At 33.7% G+C, this 18,778-nt stretch overlaps 3 protein-coding genes across 3 annotated transcripts; 2 read left to right on the top strand and 1 right to left on the bottom strand.

The window, feature by feature from the left end:
- Positions 1–1,318: 1,318 nt before the first annotated feature.
- LOC108205408 (uncharacterized) lies at positions 1,319–9,176 on the bottom strand. Its single transcript, XM_017375353.2, has 15 exons — positions 8,489–9,176; positions 7,419–7,546; positions 7,243–7,314; positions 7,052–7,165; positions 6,784–6,852; positions 6,611–6,667; positions 5,552–5,605; positions 5,422–5,484; positions 5,148–5,210; positions 3,985–4,149; positions 3,737–3,892; positions 2,926–3,006; positions 2,786–2,847; positions 2,112–2,231; positions 1,319–1,648 (listed from the first exon to the last, which is right to left on the bottom strand). Exons 1-14 carry the CDS (start codon positions 8,658–8,660, stop codon positions 2,150–2,152), a joined length of 1,338 nt encoding a protein of 445 aa, XP_017230842.1. The 5' UTR covers positions 8,661–9,176; the 3' UTR covers positions 1,319–1,648; positions 2,112–2,149.
- A 2,143-nt stretch (positions 9,177–11,319) lies between these two features.
- On the top strand, positions 11,320–13,514 carry LOC108224916 (uncharacterized). The gene is made up of 2 exons (XM_064087246.1): positions 11,320–11,920; positions 12,006–13,514. Exons 1-2 carry the CDS (start codon positions 11,357–11,359, stop codon positions 13,512–13,514), a joined length of 2,073 nt encoding a protein of 690 aa, XP_063943316.1. The 5' UTR covers positions 11,320–11,356.
- Positions 13,515–15,180: 1,666 nt separating this feature from the next.
- Positions 15,181–18,714, top strand: LOC108204214 (putative RNA methyltransferase At5g10620). The gene is made up of 8 exons (XM_017373545.2): positions 15,181–15,333; positions 15,432–15,463; positions 15,740–15,882; positions 16,615–16,681; positions 17,253–17,330; positions 17,916–18,061; positions 18,140–18,215; positions 18,385–18,714. The coding sequence occupies exons 1-7, from the start codon at positions 15,282–15,284 to the stop codon at positions 18,177–18,179; spliced, it is 558 nt and encodes a 185-aa protein (XP_017229034.1). The 5' UTR covers positions 15,181–15,281; the 3' UTR covers positions 18,180–18,215; positions 18,385–18,714.
- Positions 18,715–18,778: the final 64 nt, after the last annotated feature.

Here is an 18,778-nt window from a genome sequence, read left to right as displayed (position 1 = left end):
ATTTTACTATTTTTGTAAAATATAATTTATAAATTATTTTAATTTTATTTATGAAAAAAATTGATATTTAAATTTCTAATAAAAAATTAAAAATAAATTATGAAATATATTTTATACATATCTTAAAATACGTGATTACCATGACATAAAGAAAAGGCAAAAATTATATTCTTAAGAACCATGCGTACAAAATTGAATAATATTCTCCACAAGTTATCAAAATAACTCTCAAAAGTCATGGTCATTATATTTCTCAAACAATACCAAAATAAATCTCAAAATAACTCGTAACAAAGACCGTCATAATTATTCGGAACCATAAAACCATAACTAGTGCCACTCAAAATAACGTTGCATGCTCTCGTTGTTCCATTATTTGATGTTCGTATGTGTCATAATAGTTGCCCATAAATCTCTCGTTAAAGTCCGAATTTTCCCGTGACAATAAACGCATAGAACACTCTTCCTCTTCTTCTTGAGCTGCTGGTTTATACATGAAAGGAATGATCAAAGCTACCGCAATGGCGATGAATAACACTAAAATTAGAGGAGGGTCGAGCACAAATTTGAGGACGAAGACCATAACTATGGCTACCCATATCGTTACTGCTTTAATACATTCTGCATCACCCAATTCTTTCTCCATGGTAAGAAAAGTTGTAGCTTGCATGAGGGCTTGATACCTCTATTTATAGAGGTATATACCGGATTTTATCTCGCAAATCTAATTCGATTATGATTATGATTTTTTAGAATATGGTCACAGGAGCTTAGTCGATTTATATTTGAATTTTGAATTTTTATACCAGAGGTATCTGAGTTTATTTGATTATGATATGACCGGTTACAAGAACTTAATCGATTTATATTTGAATTTGAAATTTTTATATTAGAGGTATCTGAGTTTATTTGATTATGATATGACTTTTTAGATGAGAACGTGAGCTAAATTCGTTTATGATTATGATATGGTTTTTGGACTACATGTGACATAAGCTGATTGGATTATATTTTAAAATTTAAATTTTTGGACTGGATGTTAGCTGAGTTTATTCGATTATGATTAAAATTTGATTTTGTTTTTGACTCGAAGCTACTGCTACCATATAATCTGACTTGCAAATATCTTATAAATCATTGGAGTGCTTGATTATGATTTGAATTTGAAGCTAAGCAAAAGTTATAGCTTAACAAGGTTTGAATCATTGGGATCATTGTGTTTTCCGTTACAACCTCAAAACGTCTTCGTCATCGATTGTTTCTCCATAAAACATGTGCCCACATTCACCGACGACATGTCTAAAGACACAGAAAAACAGATTGCAAACAATACTATATTGAGTGATGAAAAGCTCGAAACGTATTACAAAAGATATATTTCCTCTGTGGATACATTGTTGTAACTGAAGTTCTTTCTGTAAATTCAAAAACCTTACGAGCAAAAGGAACAATTACATCTACTGTGAACAACCTACATACGTATTATCACTGCCTAAAACTTTCGGTGGAAGGGGAATATGGATGATAGAGATGACTCCTTCAGAAATCAGAAGCCTCCTTCAGAAATCAGAAGCAGCAGCGGCCTGTGTTAAGCAATAGTGGAGAAAATGAACTTGCAAAGACCTATTGAAAACAGTGTTGACCACACCTACGATAGAGTAAGAAAAGCAACTTCAGATTAGACGCAAAAAAACAAAAGCAGGCTGAAAGTTAGCGATAGTCCAATGGTTGTGCTAAAATAGATGAAGCTATTGCCACAAGTCAGCAAAAAAAAAAAGGTTATTTTTTGTCGTAAAATAGCACCATGTCATCAATGATTGGTTTGAAACTACAGTAGACAAGTTCCTCTTCATAAAATACTACACATAGCTATTTTTACAGAAAGAATAACATATTGCAAACAATGTAATCATGTGATAGTAACTCATGAGAACTCGTAGTATGAAAAGGGGAATGCTCAGTTGGCCTTAAGTGGAGTGGTCAACTGATCTAGTAGAATATTTCATCTGACGAAAGAGGAGGAAAAACTTAAAAAACATTGAATCAATACTAATCAACCAAGAAAAGAACACAATTTCTGGGGAACGAGTAGTTTAACAGTTGGAACATACCTCAAATATGCATGATAACATCATCCAATTCTATGGTACTACTTCTCTGCATGCCCACGTTTAGCCTTTCGACGAGAATGGTTAGTATTGCCAGTTCGATTGGGTTTTTGTTGTTTCTTACTGCAAATCGGTATAGGAAATCATCAAACTTTCAAATCACAGAAACTGTATAATTAAAACTATCTGCATCAAGAAGTGATGGGTGGTCCTGTGTCAGTGTGGTTGCCTGTGTGCATGGAAAACTTGGCATGCACTGCGCAGTTTCTTTCTTGAACTTTATTTTCTTATAAATATAACTTTTCGGTTCAAATAAAGCCAGGAACAATCATAAACGAAGGAGCATTACATAATCTTTTTTTTTTCTGTGATTTTATCACGAAGTTTCCAACAATGTCATCATGGTATCTCTTTTTTAAGTAAAAAAAAATAATTAAAATTTAACAATGCAAATTTGCATATTCCTCCAGGTATTTTTACAATTAAGATGACAGTTGGACTTACTAGTTATTATAGTTAAACTTAAGAAAATAACAAATGGTGTCGCTGAGCATTGAGCAACAAACAGATCTCTAACTATCCCTATATATGTGTGTGAAAGTGTGAGTGTAAAACTGTATTATATACCATTAATGTAGAACTGAGATAAATTTACAGAGTCAGATAGAGAAACTAACCTGAACATCGTTGAACAAATTTTGAACAAAATGATGACTGGCAGAGCCAATAATGCTGAGGCCTGAAATATAACAGAAGAGTTGAAGAATAATAATATATAAGGTATTGACAGAACAACAAATAATTTACAGATTCATACCGCAAACCACACCAACTCTTTAGTTGCTATTGCTTTGGTCAGGTCATGCTTTCGAAGTGATTCTTGCAAAGTACCTTGAACCTTAAATATTTAAAAATAATAATTATTAGTCCTTGAGGGGCAGCACTCAAGAGAGAACCCATACTTAAAATAAAACCACTAAGGTTCTGTTGCAGAACCTTAAATTTTATATAGGATTTCAGGATCTAAATCGAAATACATGTTTTTTGCATTGTTGTGTGTGTTCAAAAATAATTTCAAAATATAATACATAAACACGACATTTTTTGCATGTGCAGTTCTGCTGCAGAACCCTAATTAATACTAGAAATAAGCTAAGGGTTCTAGGAGGAACATGACCCTTGTCTTGAGATACCGAATACTTTCATTAACTAGCAGGCACCCACAATATTTGTGTTGGGACTTTGATTGTAGTCTTTCCCTCCCCTCTTAAAAGTTAATCCTAAGATTCAAACAACGGATCAACAAACAATTTAGAAGGTCAAGCTAAATTGGTATTAATGTTCATGCATTCCGTTATGTATTATTTCAAAGTAAAACCACATAATATAATGTCACTATTTTAAAGTAAAAGAGGCTAATTAGAAGTATGCAGCAAATGTTGGACTGCTGTGAGAATTAGGACTCCAGCCTTCTACAAGGGCTCAAAGGAATTCTATTCTACTGCCTTCTTGTAGTCATAAAATTTATCACTCTTATCTCTCATCCCAAGAAAACCTAATTATATCAAGTGATAAAATCAAATATACAGACTGAGAGGAACCCAATTCAATATGCCGTGCATTCGTACCTCATGGTGGTACGCAGTCGCATATTCAACAAATTTTCCATAAGCATGAAGCACCTCTTTCAAGTATGGCTCCAAAGCACCATGTACTTTATCGACATGAGGCTTTGCTGCGCTGGCAACCTGATCAATGTGTGGCTTGCTAAATTTCTTGGCTTCCTGTCATTTTAAGTACACTTTATGTATTGATAGACTGTCTAAGCAACTAAATAGCATTACTTGACATAAAATTATGTGGTGCATGTTTTTACCTGATAATATGAATTAACAACTTCCTGTGCTTTGATGGCATGCGGACTTACGGCAGTCTTGGATGTTTCATAAACCTCAATAAACTTTGTGGTGAATGACTGCACATGGGGTTCGGCTTTAGATTTGATAACGAACCATTGATCCTTGACAGAAGGGATCCATTTCTGTGTTTCGAACACAAAACAGAAGACAATAAAAATTCAGCTCTATATAATACCGCTATATTATCAGTGGTAACATTGTTTTAGAACTTTACAAACTAATATTGCTCCTCCAACTCAACATAACCTCAATTGTAATTGACAGTCAACGAGGTAGGATTGTGATTACAAGGAGGGATAATGAAATAACAACAGTTAAAAGATAAAAACTAGGATGATTCAGAACCACCACCCCCAGGGTTCTGGATTGGGGAAGGAAGAAATTTAATGGATGGTAAGTGGAAACCCTATATAAAGGGTCATAAATTCAATCCGATTAACTCTGAAAAAGTAAAAATAATAAAAGATTATATCTCGTCCACCAAAAACCAGTCCTCAGTTCTAAGGACCCTAAAAATAATTCTAATAATAAGGAAGCTACTTATAATTAACATAAGCTTCTTAAGAGCACTTCACTTTCCTAAGTAAAAAGAAGGAACAATTTGTTTTAGTACTCTACAATGATAGAATAAAGTATTTCTGTTTATATACTCGCCTCCTATATCTAATATGAGTAGAGTTTATAATAATTTACGATTACCTTTATTCATCAATTGTAGCATAGAAGAAATACAAATCAAATCTTTTTATTCCTTACTCCACGTCAATCAAGTATTGAGGTTTTTCTGACAGTTTGATTGCTAACAATTTTTACTTAAGATGTATACATAATGACCGTTTGCACATACTGGCATATTTCACATGCCAAATGCCAACTGCAATACCAACACAACTAAATGTAGATCTGTAGTCTCACAGAACATGTTAATATGTTATTGCCGATACACTGATTGCCAATGGCTCACTGGATCCCCTAGCTGTATAATTATCTAGATTATACTTATAATAATATATATAAAGAAATAGATTTTGCCTAGGTTTAATGTAGACACTTCATCATAAAAAAAGTGAAACCAAGTTAAACTGCATTGCGGACAACAAAATTTTCAAAAGCGCCTTACAGTTTTCACGATCTCCACATGGGGTTCAGCCCACTTCTCAACCTGTTCCTTCTTTACTTTTGCCTGGACAGAAAAGTGAAATACGCATGCAATGAATACAAGTCGTTCAAAACACTCTGAAGCGAAAAATGACTTCATAATTTTATTGGCATCCCTTGCTGGCAGCATGAAAGAGAAACCTCATGAAACCAACAACAGAAGATATTCGGTTGGCAACCAAAACAAGCAAGCAAACTGTAGTCCTTTCTACTTATCAGAAAATAAACTGTAGTACCTTTTCGATCACTAGTTGCGCGGCAGGCTTTCCATGCATATTCCATTGTGTCTCCACATATGACTGTATATTTGGAGTAAGGTCAAAACTGAGGAGAGCAAAAGAATATGGCGTGTCTGTAATATGTTACCTGACAACTAGACACATGAGCTGCAAGCCAATGTGGTAGCCATGCACTATGAACCTGGTTACAATGATAGACATGAAGTGGTTTTTAATACACCTAAGATTTTGTACCCATAAAAGTAAAATAAAATTCTTACAGATATAATATTAATATTAAAAAAGCAGAACTGGAAAACCTCACATATTAGTTACAAATCTTATAGATGAAGTCAATTTTAATACAGCAAAGATTGGTTTATAGAAAAGTAAATCAAATTGTTACACATATATTTTAAACATTAAAAAGCATTTGGGGACTCCGTCACCAATCAATTCACAGCATGCTCTTGGTGGATGCTATGAATCAATCAAAGGAAGGTTTTCTTGGTAGATCAGTTGACCATTCCATTTAAGCCCAACTGAGCACTCCCATTTCCATAGTTACGAGTTGATAAACTGTAAAAATGTATATGGCATAAAGAGATGATAACGTCTGGAACCCGGGATGATAACGTGTGGAACCAGGTTTGATGATCAATCTATTAGGTTGTGTTCACTTTATGGAATGGAATGAGGGGAGAATGGAATGAAAAATTATATAGAAGTTCTAAGGAGAAAGAAGAAAGTATGAGATAATGGTGACAAAATATGAATGTAGTTAATTTTTTTGTGAGAAAGATTGTGAAGAAACATGATGTTGAAATGGAATGAGCATTCCTTCCAAAACATGTGGGTTAGAGTTATAGTTAAAATAATAAGGTTGGAATGATTGAACGAATGAAAATTATATTAATTTTCTTTGATCAACACCATTTTAGAGTACAAAATTCATTCCATTCTCCCTCCATTCCATTCACTCCAAGTGAACACAACCTTAGTGTTATTATATCTGTGGTCATACACAGTACCATTATGTTCATATAGGAAATTGTGACTGCAACTCTTCACCTCAAAATATCCTAATATATTTATCAACAGGAGCAAAGAGATTAAAATAATAAGTTAATGAGAGCACATTAGGCCCCACTATATCGAGTACATAAAGAGACGAAAAAAAAAGAAGGCAGAAGTACAGGTGGTGTACCTCTGTTAACTCCTTAATTTTTGCATTGGCCTCGAATTTTGTCTTCATCAATTCTTCCTGCAAGTAATTCAGGTTAAGAGGTAGTTGTAAACTTGTTATACTGTACCAGAAGATGACTAGTAAAATATATTTGATGCATATATACAAATTTTAAGGCCCGTGTACCAACATACTTCAGCAACTTGAAGGGCACGTTCAGTCTTCTTAATCTTGACCTTGTTTTCATCAATACTCTTTTTGAGCTGCGAATAAACTAAAGTAAGATTTTGGCAGAAACCACTACATGGATCCTAAATATTTCTGTTTTAAGTGTTACAATCTTCAAGTGTTTTATAAATAAAAGGTAACAAAATCTTCTATATCCAAAAGAATATGTGAATGGTCAAAGTTTCAACATTAACAACAAGAGCTTCATTACACAATCAGTGAATATGAACATACACTTTTGAGCTTTGAACTTATTTCACGAACTTTGTTCTCGGCTTCAGATACCCGAGATTCTAACGCACCCTTTTCTCTGGCCCTCAGTTCAGTCTCTTTCTTTAGGTTCTCCACCTTTAAAGGAAAACATATGTCATCTATCACATTAACTTGCATCTATTCCTAAAAGATTTGCACAACTAAGAACTAACCTGCTTCTCTAGCTCAGCAGCCCGGGCATGAGCCTTGGCTAGCTGCTCTTCAACAACGGAGTTTCCTTTTTTCTGAGAAACAATATAAAATTGGTTGACAAAGAGGAACAAACTGCTTCTTGAATAACTACAAGGTTGAACAGATTCATTTCAATTCAGACATTAAACTCTCTTACTTGGACAGAAGCTATCTCACTGTGCAGCGAAGCTATAGTATCTGCCTTCTCTTTAATAATCTTCTCCTTCTCCAATATTTTATCATCCTTACTTTTTGCTTCTTGGGTCTTCAAATCAACATGTGACTCTTGATACATAAACCATGTCAGACGAAGTCACAGCATCATGGAACAATGAACTAACAAGTATTGTACATATTCAGTGCAAATCCATCTTCATGATATATTAAATGTATCTCATACTCCTAAAATTATGTGACTGGTTCAATAATTCCAAGTAGCTAAAACGCTGAAGATGAAGACCATCCATATAGATAAATTTCGGTGTTCAATTTTAGCTCTTCCTAAAATTTTCATGTCAGACACAACACTACTGCAATCCATTGACAGATACAATTATCAAATAGCTATTCCAAATTAAGTCAACAAACAACATACACTTCCGGCTCAAATGAGAATCGGAGAACTTAATGTTCTCCACTTTTTCCTAGGTTCCTATACTGCTAACTTCCTCTGTACTGTTGTGCAGTTTGTGTTCAAGCATATCTCGTCACGCAAAGTCTCATTGTCACAATTCTCCGATTCTCATATAAACCCCAACCTCTATAACCTCTACACGCACACGAAAACAATTAACACCACCTCCTAAAATTTACTTAATCACAACAAAAGCCAGATACTCACATACTACTGTCTCATCCGATTCTATACAGTTTTCTTGCATCGACAACATTCACGTATTATAAGGCTTCTATAAGATATAATTTTATAACTAATTTTTTAAATTTTCTGATTCTGGATAAAATTTAAATATTAAATACTTATTCACACGAAAAAATAAGTAAAACAACTCGCGAAACCATATTTTATAAGAGTTTTAGAATGCGCCACGACATATACGTATGTATGGAGGGAGCATTAACACGTAAATTATGACATAAACTTCCATAACAAACTTAAAACAACAACACAAACACACACACGGGTGTCTAATCTACAACAATTAGCATTAACAATTAAATTATAAAATAAAATCAAATACAAAATTAAATTAAAAAAAACGAACTCACCAAGTGAATGAATCTTAGCCTTGAGTTGCTCCACTTGAATCTTAACATCATCAGAACCGTCCGATCCAACAACGTGATCAACGGTGGATGAAGCATCACTTTCGCCACTTACACTGCTTACAATTAAGACAAACACTACACACAACAACATGAACAACCTTAAGGCCGCCATAGTAGAGGCCTTTGAAGCAACACTTAAGACTTTATATACGATGATATCAACGTGTGTGTCTATATATTTATGCGTGTGTGTAAATAAAAGTAGAGATTGAAGTAGTTGAAGTAGAAGAGAGTTTGTCGATGTAACCGATGTGTTGTCTGAATGAAGTAGTTGCAGGTTTGTTTCGATTTTGTGTTTTTTTAAGTGGTGGTAGTTGAATTTAAATTTATTGATATTGAGTTGAATTTTCGGAAATTAATAAAGCCAGCGAAATTAGATTTTCAGTGAATTTATGGTTTTTCTAACGGTTTTTCTATGGTGTGCCCATGGGCACACACTAAGTGCTAAAATCTATGAATTTCGAAGTTTTTGATTGGCTTACACTCTCTAATAATGGTGGACCCCCTGCATTTACAACCACCACACCAATCAAAACCCTCCAAATGTATAGATTTTAGTGATTAGCATGTGCCCATGGCACACACCAGAAGGTCGGCGGTTTACCGACTCTGCTTTGAATTGTGTGCCCATTTTTTACTCATATGGAGAGTCTTTTTATCACAACCTGTGTTAAAGTCTTGGTGTTCGAATATGTCTCGGCACATGTACGATATAACGATAGCTGTTCCTCTGACTTTTTATTTTTTTAAAACGTATGTATTCTAAGACTTTTATATAATATAGTTTTGTAATTTATTTTTAAGAATTTTTGTACAAAAATTCAAACATCAAATTTTTAATCAAAATAAAAACAAAAAATAAATTATAAAATTATGTTTTTTAGGAGTATTAAAACATGTGTCAAACTCTCGTTCCTAAGTAATATATTATTTGTGAGTTTTTTCACGAGATGATATTGATTTATAGATTTTTTATGAAATATATCTTTCAGAAGAAGAATTATTTATTTTTATTATTAAATAATTTTTTTGTTAAATATATGTTGTTTATAATTGATTGTTATGAATTATTATTATTTCTTACTGTTTTTTTATTTATAACGAATATTAAACCGATCCTAAAGTGCATGGAATTTGTAGTCGGTATATAAAAAATAATGATATTTGGCTATTTATTTTATACAAATTTACATATTTTACTTAATATCTATATCTATCCTGATGTATGGCTATATCATCATGTAAAAATGCCGGGCGGGAGGAATATAATAAGGGTCATGTGGTCAAGAAAGACACACTAGTCGCCCACCTTTTCACACGTTTCTCTTTATAAAAACATAAAAATAAAGCTATGGCTACCTTAATCCACTCCATGTGATGTTGATGCGATCGTTCAATAGCCCAAGACGATATTAAAAGAAATGGGTGCGGATGCGCTGAAAAAGCGAGACAGTATAAAAGTTTCCTTTATTTTTTATTTTAGTATATTAAAATATGAGTGACATATTTGTATATAATAAATATATCAAAATTTAATTTATGTCCTTATCGTCATTTATAAAATAGGTTCGTTTTATAAATATGTGAAAATACAATATGCATATACAAATATGCAAATATGCAATATGTATATATATAAAGGTGTCTAAAATCGGTTTTAGATAATAATTTATTAGAAATTATACACGTTTTGTGTATAAAAATTATATAGTAGTTTTGTAATAATAAAATCATCACGTATCTTAGTAAAAACAACTTAATTTTTTTTTATTAACACGTGTATTAAATCTATGTATATATAGATGATTTTATGTGGTGAAGGTAAAATCAAATCCTATTTAAATCTCGACACGAATTCAATCCGTAAAATACGAATTTAAACTAGATCAGAGAATTTTTTAATCTGGACGAGATTGGTCTAGAACTATTTCAAAAAAGTGGATGATAGAATTGGGTGATAGATTATATACATGTATTTACACATATATGTGTGTATATTTTGTTTTTATCACGCGCTAAACCGTGGGTTTCCAAAAAAAATCTCCTTACTCCTTTAACTTTTTATAAGTGTTACAAGTGTATGGTATGCGTACGTCGAATCCATTCCCAAATTGCCCAACCTCTCATTCATTTTTCCCACACTACCCACTTTCATTCAATCTTTCCCTAAATACCCACCTTTTATACTTCAGCCATGAAAAAAACAAAAAGCCTGGCCCACATGCTCTTAAATCAATGCACAGGTAATTTTATCTTATACACCTACATGCATAAATTGCAAACAAGCCACCCAAATTTCATATAACTTACGTATCTACTTTCATCAAATTTAAATTCATTTTTAACATATTTATACATTAAAAATAACTAAAAATTATATATTAAAAAATATTTAATAAATAATAACAATATGTCATTATATATAATCTAATACATTATATAATTTTGATACTTTTTATGAGTTATCAAATCAACTATTTACAAAATAATATATACTGCACAATATCTAGCTTTTTGAAAAATAATGCTTAACTTTAAAGGCTTTTGTCTACTCAAATTTAAAGTGTATTGTCTACTCAAATTTAAATGTAGAATTGTCATTTCAACTGTTTGGCTTTATATCAACTCAACTATTCATACTTTATGTCTTGTCCAATTGCTAAATTTTGGATCTAAATTTTCGGATGGCTATATATACCTTGCAATATGTGCTGATATATATCAAGCTAATCAGGTTTTTTTTTCTTTGCATTTTTTTAGTTCATGTATTTTAGTATGCTATACTAATAATCTTACTATTTTTTGCAGATGGAGAATTCTATCGATGATGATATAATGAGATCGAATCTTATCTATAATTTGAGTAGAGACGATGAATTTAGTCCTTTACATGATTCAGAAATTGGAACAGATGGGGATGACACTGATGATGGTGGTGATTCTGAGTCGACAAATAGTGATAATGATGAAGATGATGAAGAATATGTTCCTACTGCACCATGGTTCACAGAAGAAGCCACTTCTAACAAGTTTAGCAATAGTTCAGGTGCTCCTTCTAACTTAAACCCTCTTACTGATGACTTGTTTGTTGGCCAATGTTTTGTAGATAAGCAAACTGCCATAAATGCAATACAAACGAGTCATATAAGAGATTCTAGAAATTATCGTGTTTCCAAGAGCGATACAACAAGATTTGAGGCGAAATGTATCGTAGACGAATGTCCATGGAGAATTCGAGTTATAAAACGAAAGTCGAGTGGTTATTTTGAAATAACAAAACTGCCTGCCGAACATACTTGTCTTTTGAGAACACTTCAACGGGATCATAAGAAACTCAGCTCGAGCTTAATCGCTAGTGTTATAAAACAACAAGTAAGAACAAAAGTTCAGTTCTTTCATAATCATTTAACATATATTTTGAATTGCTACTTATTATCTCATTATTCTTTTATTTTAGATCACGGAGAGTCCATACTTAAAAGTGCATAATATCATGAATCAAATCACATCTATGTACCAATATCATGTTAGTTACAAGAAGGCATGGATTGGAAAGCAAAAGGCAATATCAGATGTGTATGGAGATTGGACAACTTCTTATTCCAAACTTCCTAGATTTTTTAGTGCTTTGATGCATTATAATCCAGGTACGGTTACATTAATTGAAGCTGATCCTATAAATCATAACACATCTGTGTGTAAGCGTGTGTGGTGGGCATTTAAACCAATGATAGATGGGTGGCAACATGCTCGACCAGTTATAAGCATTGATGGTACGTTTCTGAAAGGAAGATACAATGGAAAGTTGTTGATTGCTATGGGTTTTGATTCAAATAATCAACAGTACCCACTTGCTTATGCTTTAGTTAATGAAGAAATGACAATAAATTGGTCATGGTTCTTATACCACCTTCGAATATATGTGTGTCAAAATAGAAAAGGTATATGTATAATTTCAGACCGTCACGCTGGAATTATCGAAGCAATGAAAATGGAACAAAGTGGATTCACCGGCGATATGGGTTTACATCGATTTTGCCTTTTGCATGTTCGTAGCAATTTTAGTTCACATTTTCCTGGTTCTCATTTGAAGATGTTATGTTGGTTGGCTGGAAATACTTCTCAATTGAGAAAATTTGAAGCAGCTATGGACAAGATAAAAGAGCTTAATCCTGATGCTGAGAAGTGGTTACGAAAGATTACGTTGGAGATGTGGACTATGTCTCACGATGGAGGATATCGGTATGGTCAGGCGACTACAAATATGATTGAAAGTTTCAATGGACTCTTAAGGTCAGCTCGTTTTCTCCCAGTCACATCTATGATTGAGTATATCTATTATCGTTCTGTCAAGTTGGTTGCAGAAAGGCGCACTCAAACATTGAGTGACCTTCCGGATGGACATACATATTGTAAAAAATCGAGAGAGCTGTTTGAGAAAATAAAAGAGAAGGCTTCAGCCCACAAGGTTATTCCATATAATGAGCAAAGAGGGGTCTTTGAGGTTATTACTGCACGTTATCGAACAACAAATGGATTTTGGAAAGGAGGAAACAAACACACACTAAATTTGTTTCAAGGTTTCTGTTCTTGTGGAAAATGGAGTCGGCATCACTCTCCATGTTCACATATAGTTGCTGCGTGTTTAGTATGTAATCTCGATTGGAAGCAATACATCGAAGGTTATCACAATCTAACAATATTGTATGAAATGTGGAAGTACGAATTTTATCCACTACCCAATCAAGCTTATTGGACGTTTCCACTAGCATACAATTGGGAGATGTATGGTACCCTTATTGCTGACGAAAATCTGAGGAAGAAGAGGAAGAAACGTGGACAAAGAGGACAAAGTCAACGTATTCGAACGGAAATGGATAATTCTCAAAGAGTTAAAACTTGTGGGAGATGCGGTCAAGAAGGTCATACAAGACGGAGTCGCCGATGTCCACATCACGGACATTAGTTTTAAAAATATTATGTTGTTTTAAAAATATTATTTTGTTGTATTTTAATTATCAAGTTTAATTTTATTTTAAACTTCTTTGATAAAATATTTTAGAATTGTTAAATTTAATATTAGATGTTTGTTTTTTTGTTGATATGTTCAATTAATTTTAATTATAATTGACAATGATTAATTAAGAAACCGTAGGGTCAATTTAATAAAAAACATGAAACCTAAGTGATATATATATGCAAAATGTACATGAGGGGTGCATGTGATTTCTTGTCCTTTTGCTGCATAATAATCTGGTGGGGTCCATATCAAGTCTTGTTTATTTTGGAAAAGGTAAAAGTTGGGTAGTTTGGGAAGAAAGCAACGAATGTGGGTAGATTGGGAAATGGGAATGAAAACATGGGCAATCAGGAAAAGGCTTCGCGTACGTCCCCCTCTTGTAATAGGGATATACATGTATTTACACATATATGTGTAAATACAGACTAGATCAGAGAATTTTTTAATCTGGACGAGATTGGCCTAGAACTATTTCAAAAAAGTGGATGATAGAATTGGGTGATAGATTATATACATGTATTTACACATATATGTGTGTATATTTTGTTTTTATCACGCGCTAAACCGTGGGTTTTCTAAATAAATCTCCTTACTCCTTTAACTCTTTATAAGTGTTACAAGTGTATGGTATGCGTACGTCCCCCTCTTGTAATAGGGATATACCGATATGTTCGGTTTAGGTTTTTGCCATAAATAATTTAATATTTCAATTTTTCCGAAATTCACAAGCCTGAGAAACATGTATATCGGACCCAACAACTCACCACAGCTCGGCCCAAAATGCTAGCAAATTAGTACCTATTAATTATTTATCTGTTAAAAATCCAAATACTCTTTTATTAAATCGACGTGGGGTGTTACAAACACCCCCTTACTATTCATAACATCCCAAACCCGCCCGCAAGGGTTGGTTCAGCTGGTTAAAGAGGGGACTTGTATCCTCTTGGTCACAGATTCGACTCTCGAAGGAAGCGATATTTGTGATTATGCCTCCTGGCCAAAGCTTGTCACTTAAGTGCGGTTTACCTTGGTTCACGTGGTTTGCAGGCTATTATGTGAGCTCGTGGGTTTACCCAGTGCGCACCCAAAGGGTAGCGGCTGCTCGCTTAAGTGCGGTTTATCTTGGTTCACGTGGTTTGCAGGCTATTACTTGAGCTCGTGGGTTTACCCAGTGCGCACCCAAAGGGTAGCAAAAAAAACATCCCAAACCCACAACTAGATCCTTACCAGACCAAAAAAACCACCGCATGTCGGTCTAAAATTGCTAACAAATTGATATACATTAATTATTTATTCGTGTTTATAAATGCCCAAATACTCTTTTATCTAATTGTTGTGGATGTTACCAAAAATAGTTAAAATAAACTATGTATTTAACTTCTTTTTATGTATGTAACAATATTTTATTATATTTTTAAGGGCTTTACATCTTTATATTTATAATTTAAACAAACTGATATATATTATTTTGACATTTAAAATTTATTTATATTAATTATGATGTATTAATTCAATTTTAGTTTTTTTATTATTATAATGAGACTTATAATATTACGAGACATCGGGTTGCACTGAGAGAATGTTATACTTAAAATATCAAAAAACTTGTAAGAAAACAAATAACGAAACATTATTACAAGATATAGATAGATGCCGTTAGCTCCTCGTACTCTTCGAGCTCCCACGCGCATATGATAACCGCCGCCCAATTGTATGACGGTCTTCGCGAGTTCTTCGCCGAACATTTCTCCTTCATCTCCTTCAGGTAATTAACACGCACGATAGTATTATTATCTAATAATTATTATAATCATTCTTACACCTCAATAATCAAATTGATTTCAACTTAATCACTTTCCGCAGGACGAGCATGTAAATACACTGGCCAATCCCTGGTAAACTCGAATTAATAATCTCGATAGAATAATACAATTTATACATCTTTCTAATTCCATCTCGATAAGGGTCCGAGTCCCAGATAAGCGATTTATTGCAAAAATTTAATAATATTTTAACGCTTATAAATTGTTGACATCGTTCGCTTTGTCCGGGATCTCCCCACGATAAATGAATAAAATTTCCAGGTGCCGTTTTATTAACTATTTTCAGGATTAATTTAATTTGATTCCACTTAACTTAATCTAATTTAATTCTGTGCCAAAATGGTGCAGAGAGTGTTGCCAGTCAGGGTTTTAACAGTGGGAAAGAATAGGTCAGCTGGTGTGCAGCTGATAGTTGATGAGTATGTTGATAAGATCAGCAAGTATTGCAGGATTGAGGATGTGCAGATTAGGTCTAATCCGAAGAATGCTCGGTGCGGTTTTTATTTTACTGAGCAAGATTTTTATCGAATATGATTGATAGTTTGCCAGTGTGTTATTAACAACATTCTTTAGCTATTTAGCACAAAAAAAAGAAACAATGTTCTTTAGCTACATTGAGTTATGGAGGACTGCTAGTAGGTAATGTGTAGTTGCTTGTTGATGCTGTTTACCATTGAGTTATGATGAAAGGTTGTTAGTGTAACATCCCAAGATAAAGAGTGTTTGAGGCCCTTATAAAATGAAGAGTCAATAACTAATGTATACCAAATTGCTAGCACTTTTGGATTGATTTAGGTCCAGTAAAAGCGAGTGAATCGAGTAAATAAATATGTTCGATGGAGGGAGATAGGTTTTGCAGGGAAAAAATGTTGTAAGCCAACATATTTATAATGAACAATTAGGATTCTTTCAAGCTTTCTGCAGGTTGATAATTTTCAAGTGTACTGGATTTCTGTTTTTTTTATTTATCACCTGACTGCAGTCTCCGTCCTTAAAATTGTTATTAGTAGTGTAAAGATTAAAGAAGATACACCTTAAAATGGTAGTTCTTTGCCCCTAAATACGAGGCATGTTGAATGATAACTTGCCTCAAAGAAATACAAGAGTTTGAGTAAAAATGTTTTATAAATTTATAATCATATTTGCAGTGATGTGATGGTACAATACAAGTTGAACAGGAAGACAAGATTTTGCAAGTAACAATGTAATACTATTATTTTCAGTGATGTCATGGCACAAATTGAACAGGAAGACATGGCTGTAATGAAAACTATCAAGCATGGCGATTGGGTAAAGCCTTGAAAACCATTGACATGGATCATGCTGTGATTTCAGTCATTTGGTATGCCTGTATTCACACAATATACTTGTCCCAACTTGCTCTTATTTTTTTCAGACATATCAAAAAGTAGGTCTACATTAATATTCTCATGTTTAATGGGCTCAATGTCATGTTCTTTGGTTGCTGTAAATTATGAGATTACATCTGACACTTCTGCTATTATAAATAAGAAGGGGCGATATAGAAGCAGAATTCATTTATAAGTTAAGTATACAGAGTAGGACACAATGATTTTAATGTGTGAATTGTGATAAATGGTAGAGGCTTCTGGTCTGGGTCCTATATAATCTGTGCGCCAGATTAAATTGTCTGACAACCATAGCATCTGTTGATACGTTGAGGCTCCTGGCTTGTGCCATTTAGATGCCTGGAACCTTATGTGCCTTGGTATGAGCTGAAAAGTTCTACCTTGAACCGTGTCTTTCCTCAAAAGATGCCATCACAACTATTGCTAGTATCTGACAGTAAATTTTCTCCTGTCACCTAAACTTTGATTCCAAATTATGATATCATGTGCAGGTTGTGATGCTGGATGAACATGGGCTTGATGTAGGGTCTGAGCAAGTTGCTAACTTGATCGGGGATGCCGGAAACACGGTATGAAGTTCGTCTTGAGCTCCGTTTTTCTGGAGTTACATATATTTTCTCTCTTGGATGTTATATCCTGTTTTATGGATAATTAGTTGCAGGGATTATATTGTTGCTGTTGTATATTAGGTAATTGATAACTGATAAGGTGTCACACATTAAACTGCGTGGTGTATTGATATGTGATGGTTGCAAGACGCTTTAAAAGTATGATTTGACTACAAGCTTGAACCACAAATTATCGGAGAAGAAAAATTTGTTTTGAATAGTTAAGAAGAGAAACGGGATTAAGAAACACAGTAACAGACAAAGTATGGGGAGAAGAAAAAAATGACTATGCTAAGTTCTCTCAGTAACCTCAGGGCCCAAGTAGTTTTAATTACATTTTCATTTACTTAGCCATATACGTATACTGTATATGAAAACTATAAAAACATGTATTTAGATTTAGATCCTAAAAATCTATTTAAAATTTAGGGTTCTGCAGCAGAACCTTAGTGGTTCCCTGGTTCCATTTTAAGGACCGGTTCTCTCTTGAGCGCGACCCTTATAAATAACATGAATGTGAATTCACTTTCTCAACATTGGTGTTAGGGTGCTTCGAATTTACTGTTTTGCATTGGTGGACCATATGGTCATGGAAAGCAATTGCGAGAACGGGCTGATGTATCAATTAAGTTGTCATCGTTGGTCTTAAATCATCAGATTGCATTGATCGTACTCATGGAACAGCTTTACAGGTGACTCATCTCACTAATTTTACTCCCATCATGTTCTGGGAACCAATAATAGAATCACCTTTCCTGTTTAACATACAGGGCATGGACTATACTTAAAGGACAAAAGTACCACCATTAGATGCTTTAAGTTTTTCTTACCTGCGATCGCAATCAGGTATTACGATAATTATATTTTCGATAACCTTTTAATATCATAATATAGCAAGCTTGTCGTTAGATCTTGTTGTTTTTTACTAGTCCATAATTTTGTTCTGCTGCTCTGTTTGTGGTGTACTTTGACCACTTGATTTGCTTAAGATACCAATCCAATATCTAATGCACAGGAAGTATTACATCTCGTGATTTGGTACTGGGATCATCTGCTGGGACTTGCATTAAGCAAATTTTTTGCTTATCGCGACCGTCTCCTCTGCAGTTCCATGATCAGAAGACTTATTAGAGTTCATTTCTTATTCTTCCTAGAGAGGATTTCTTGTAATGTACTCCTGGAGCTTAACTAGTAAAGTTCAGAGTATATATCTATCAATTCCCAGATAATATTACAGGGAATTTTAGACAGTACTATTACATGTGAAAATTTTTAAGAACAGAGATATACATGCACAAGTTTGCACTACGAAGCATATGATAATTCTTTACATGATTTACCTTCAGGAGATCATTAAGTGGCAAGGGCTTATCTCTCATTGTCCCAGTTTCGGGGTGACCGACGTTCGA

Source organism: Daucus carota, chromosome 1 (genome assembly GCF_001625215.2).
Source record: "Daucus carota subsp. sativus chromosome 1, DH1 v3.0, whole genome shotgun sequence".
NCBI classification, from domain to species: domain Eukaryota; kingdom Viridiplantae; phylum Streptophyta; class Magnoliopsida; order Apiales; family Apiaceae; genus Daucus; species Daucus carota.
The sequence above is the reverse complement of the archived record's forward strand: the minus strand, read 5'-3'. Positions and strand labels throughout refer to the sequence as shown.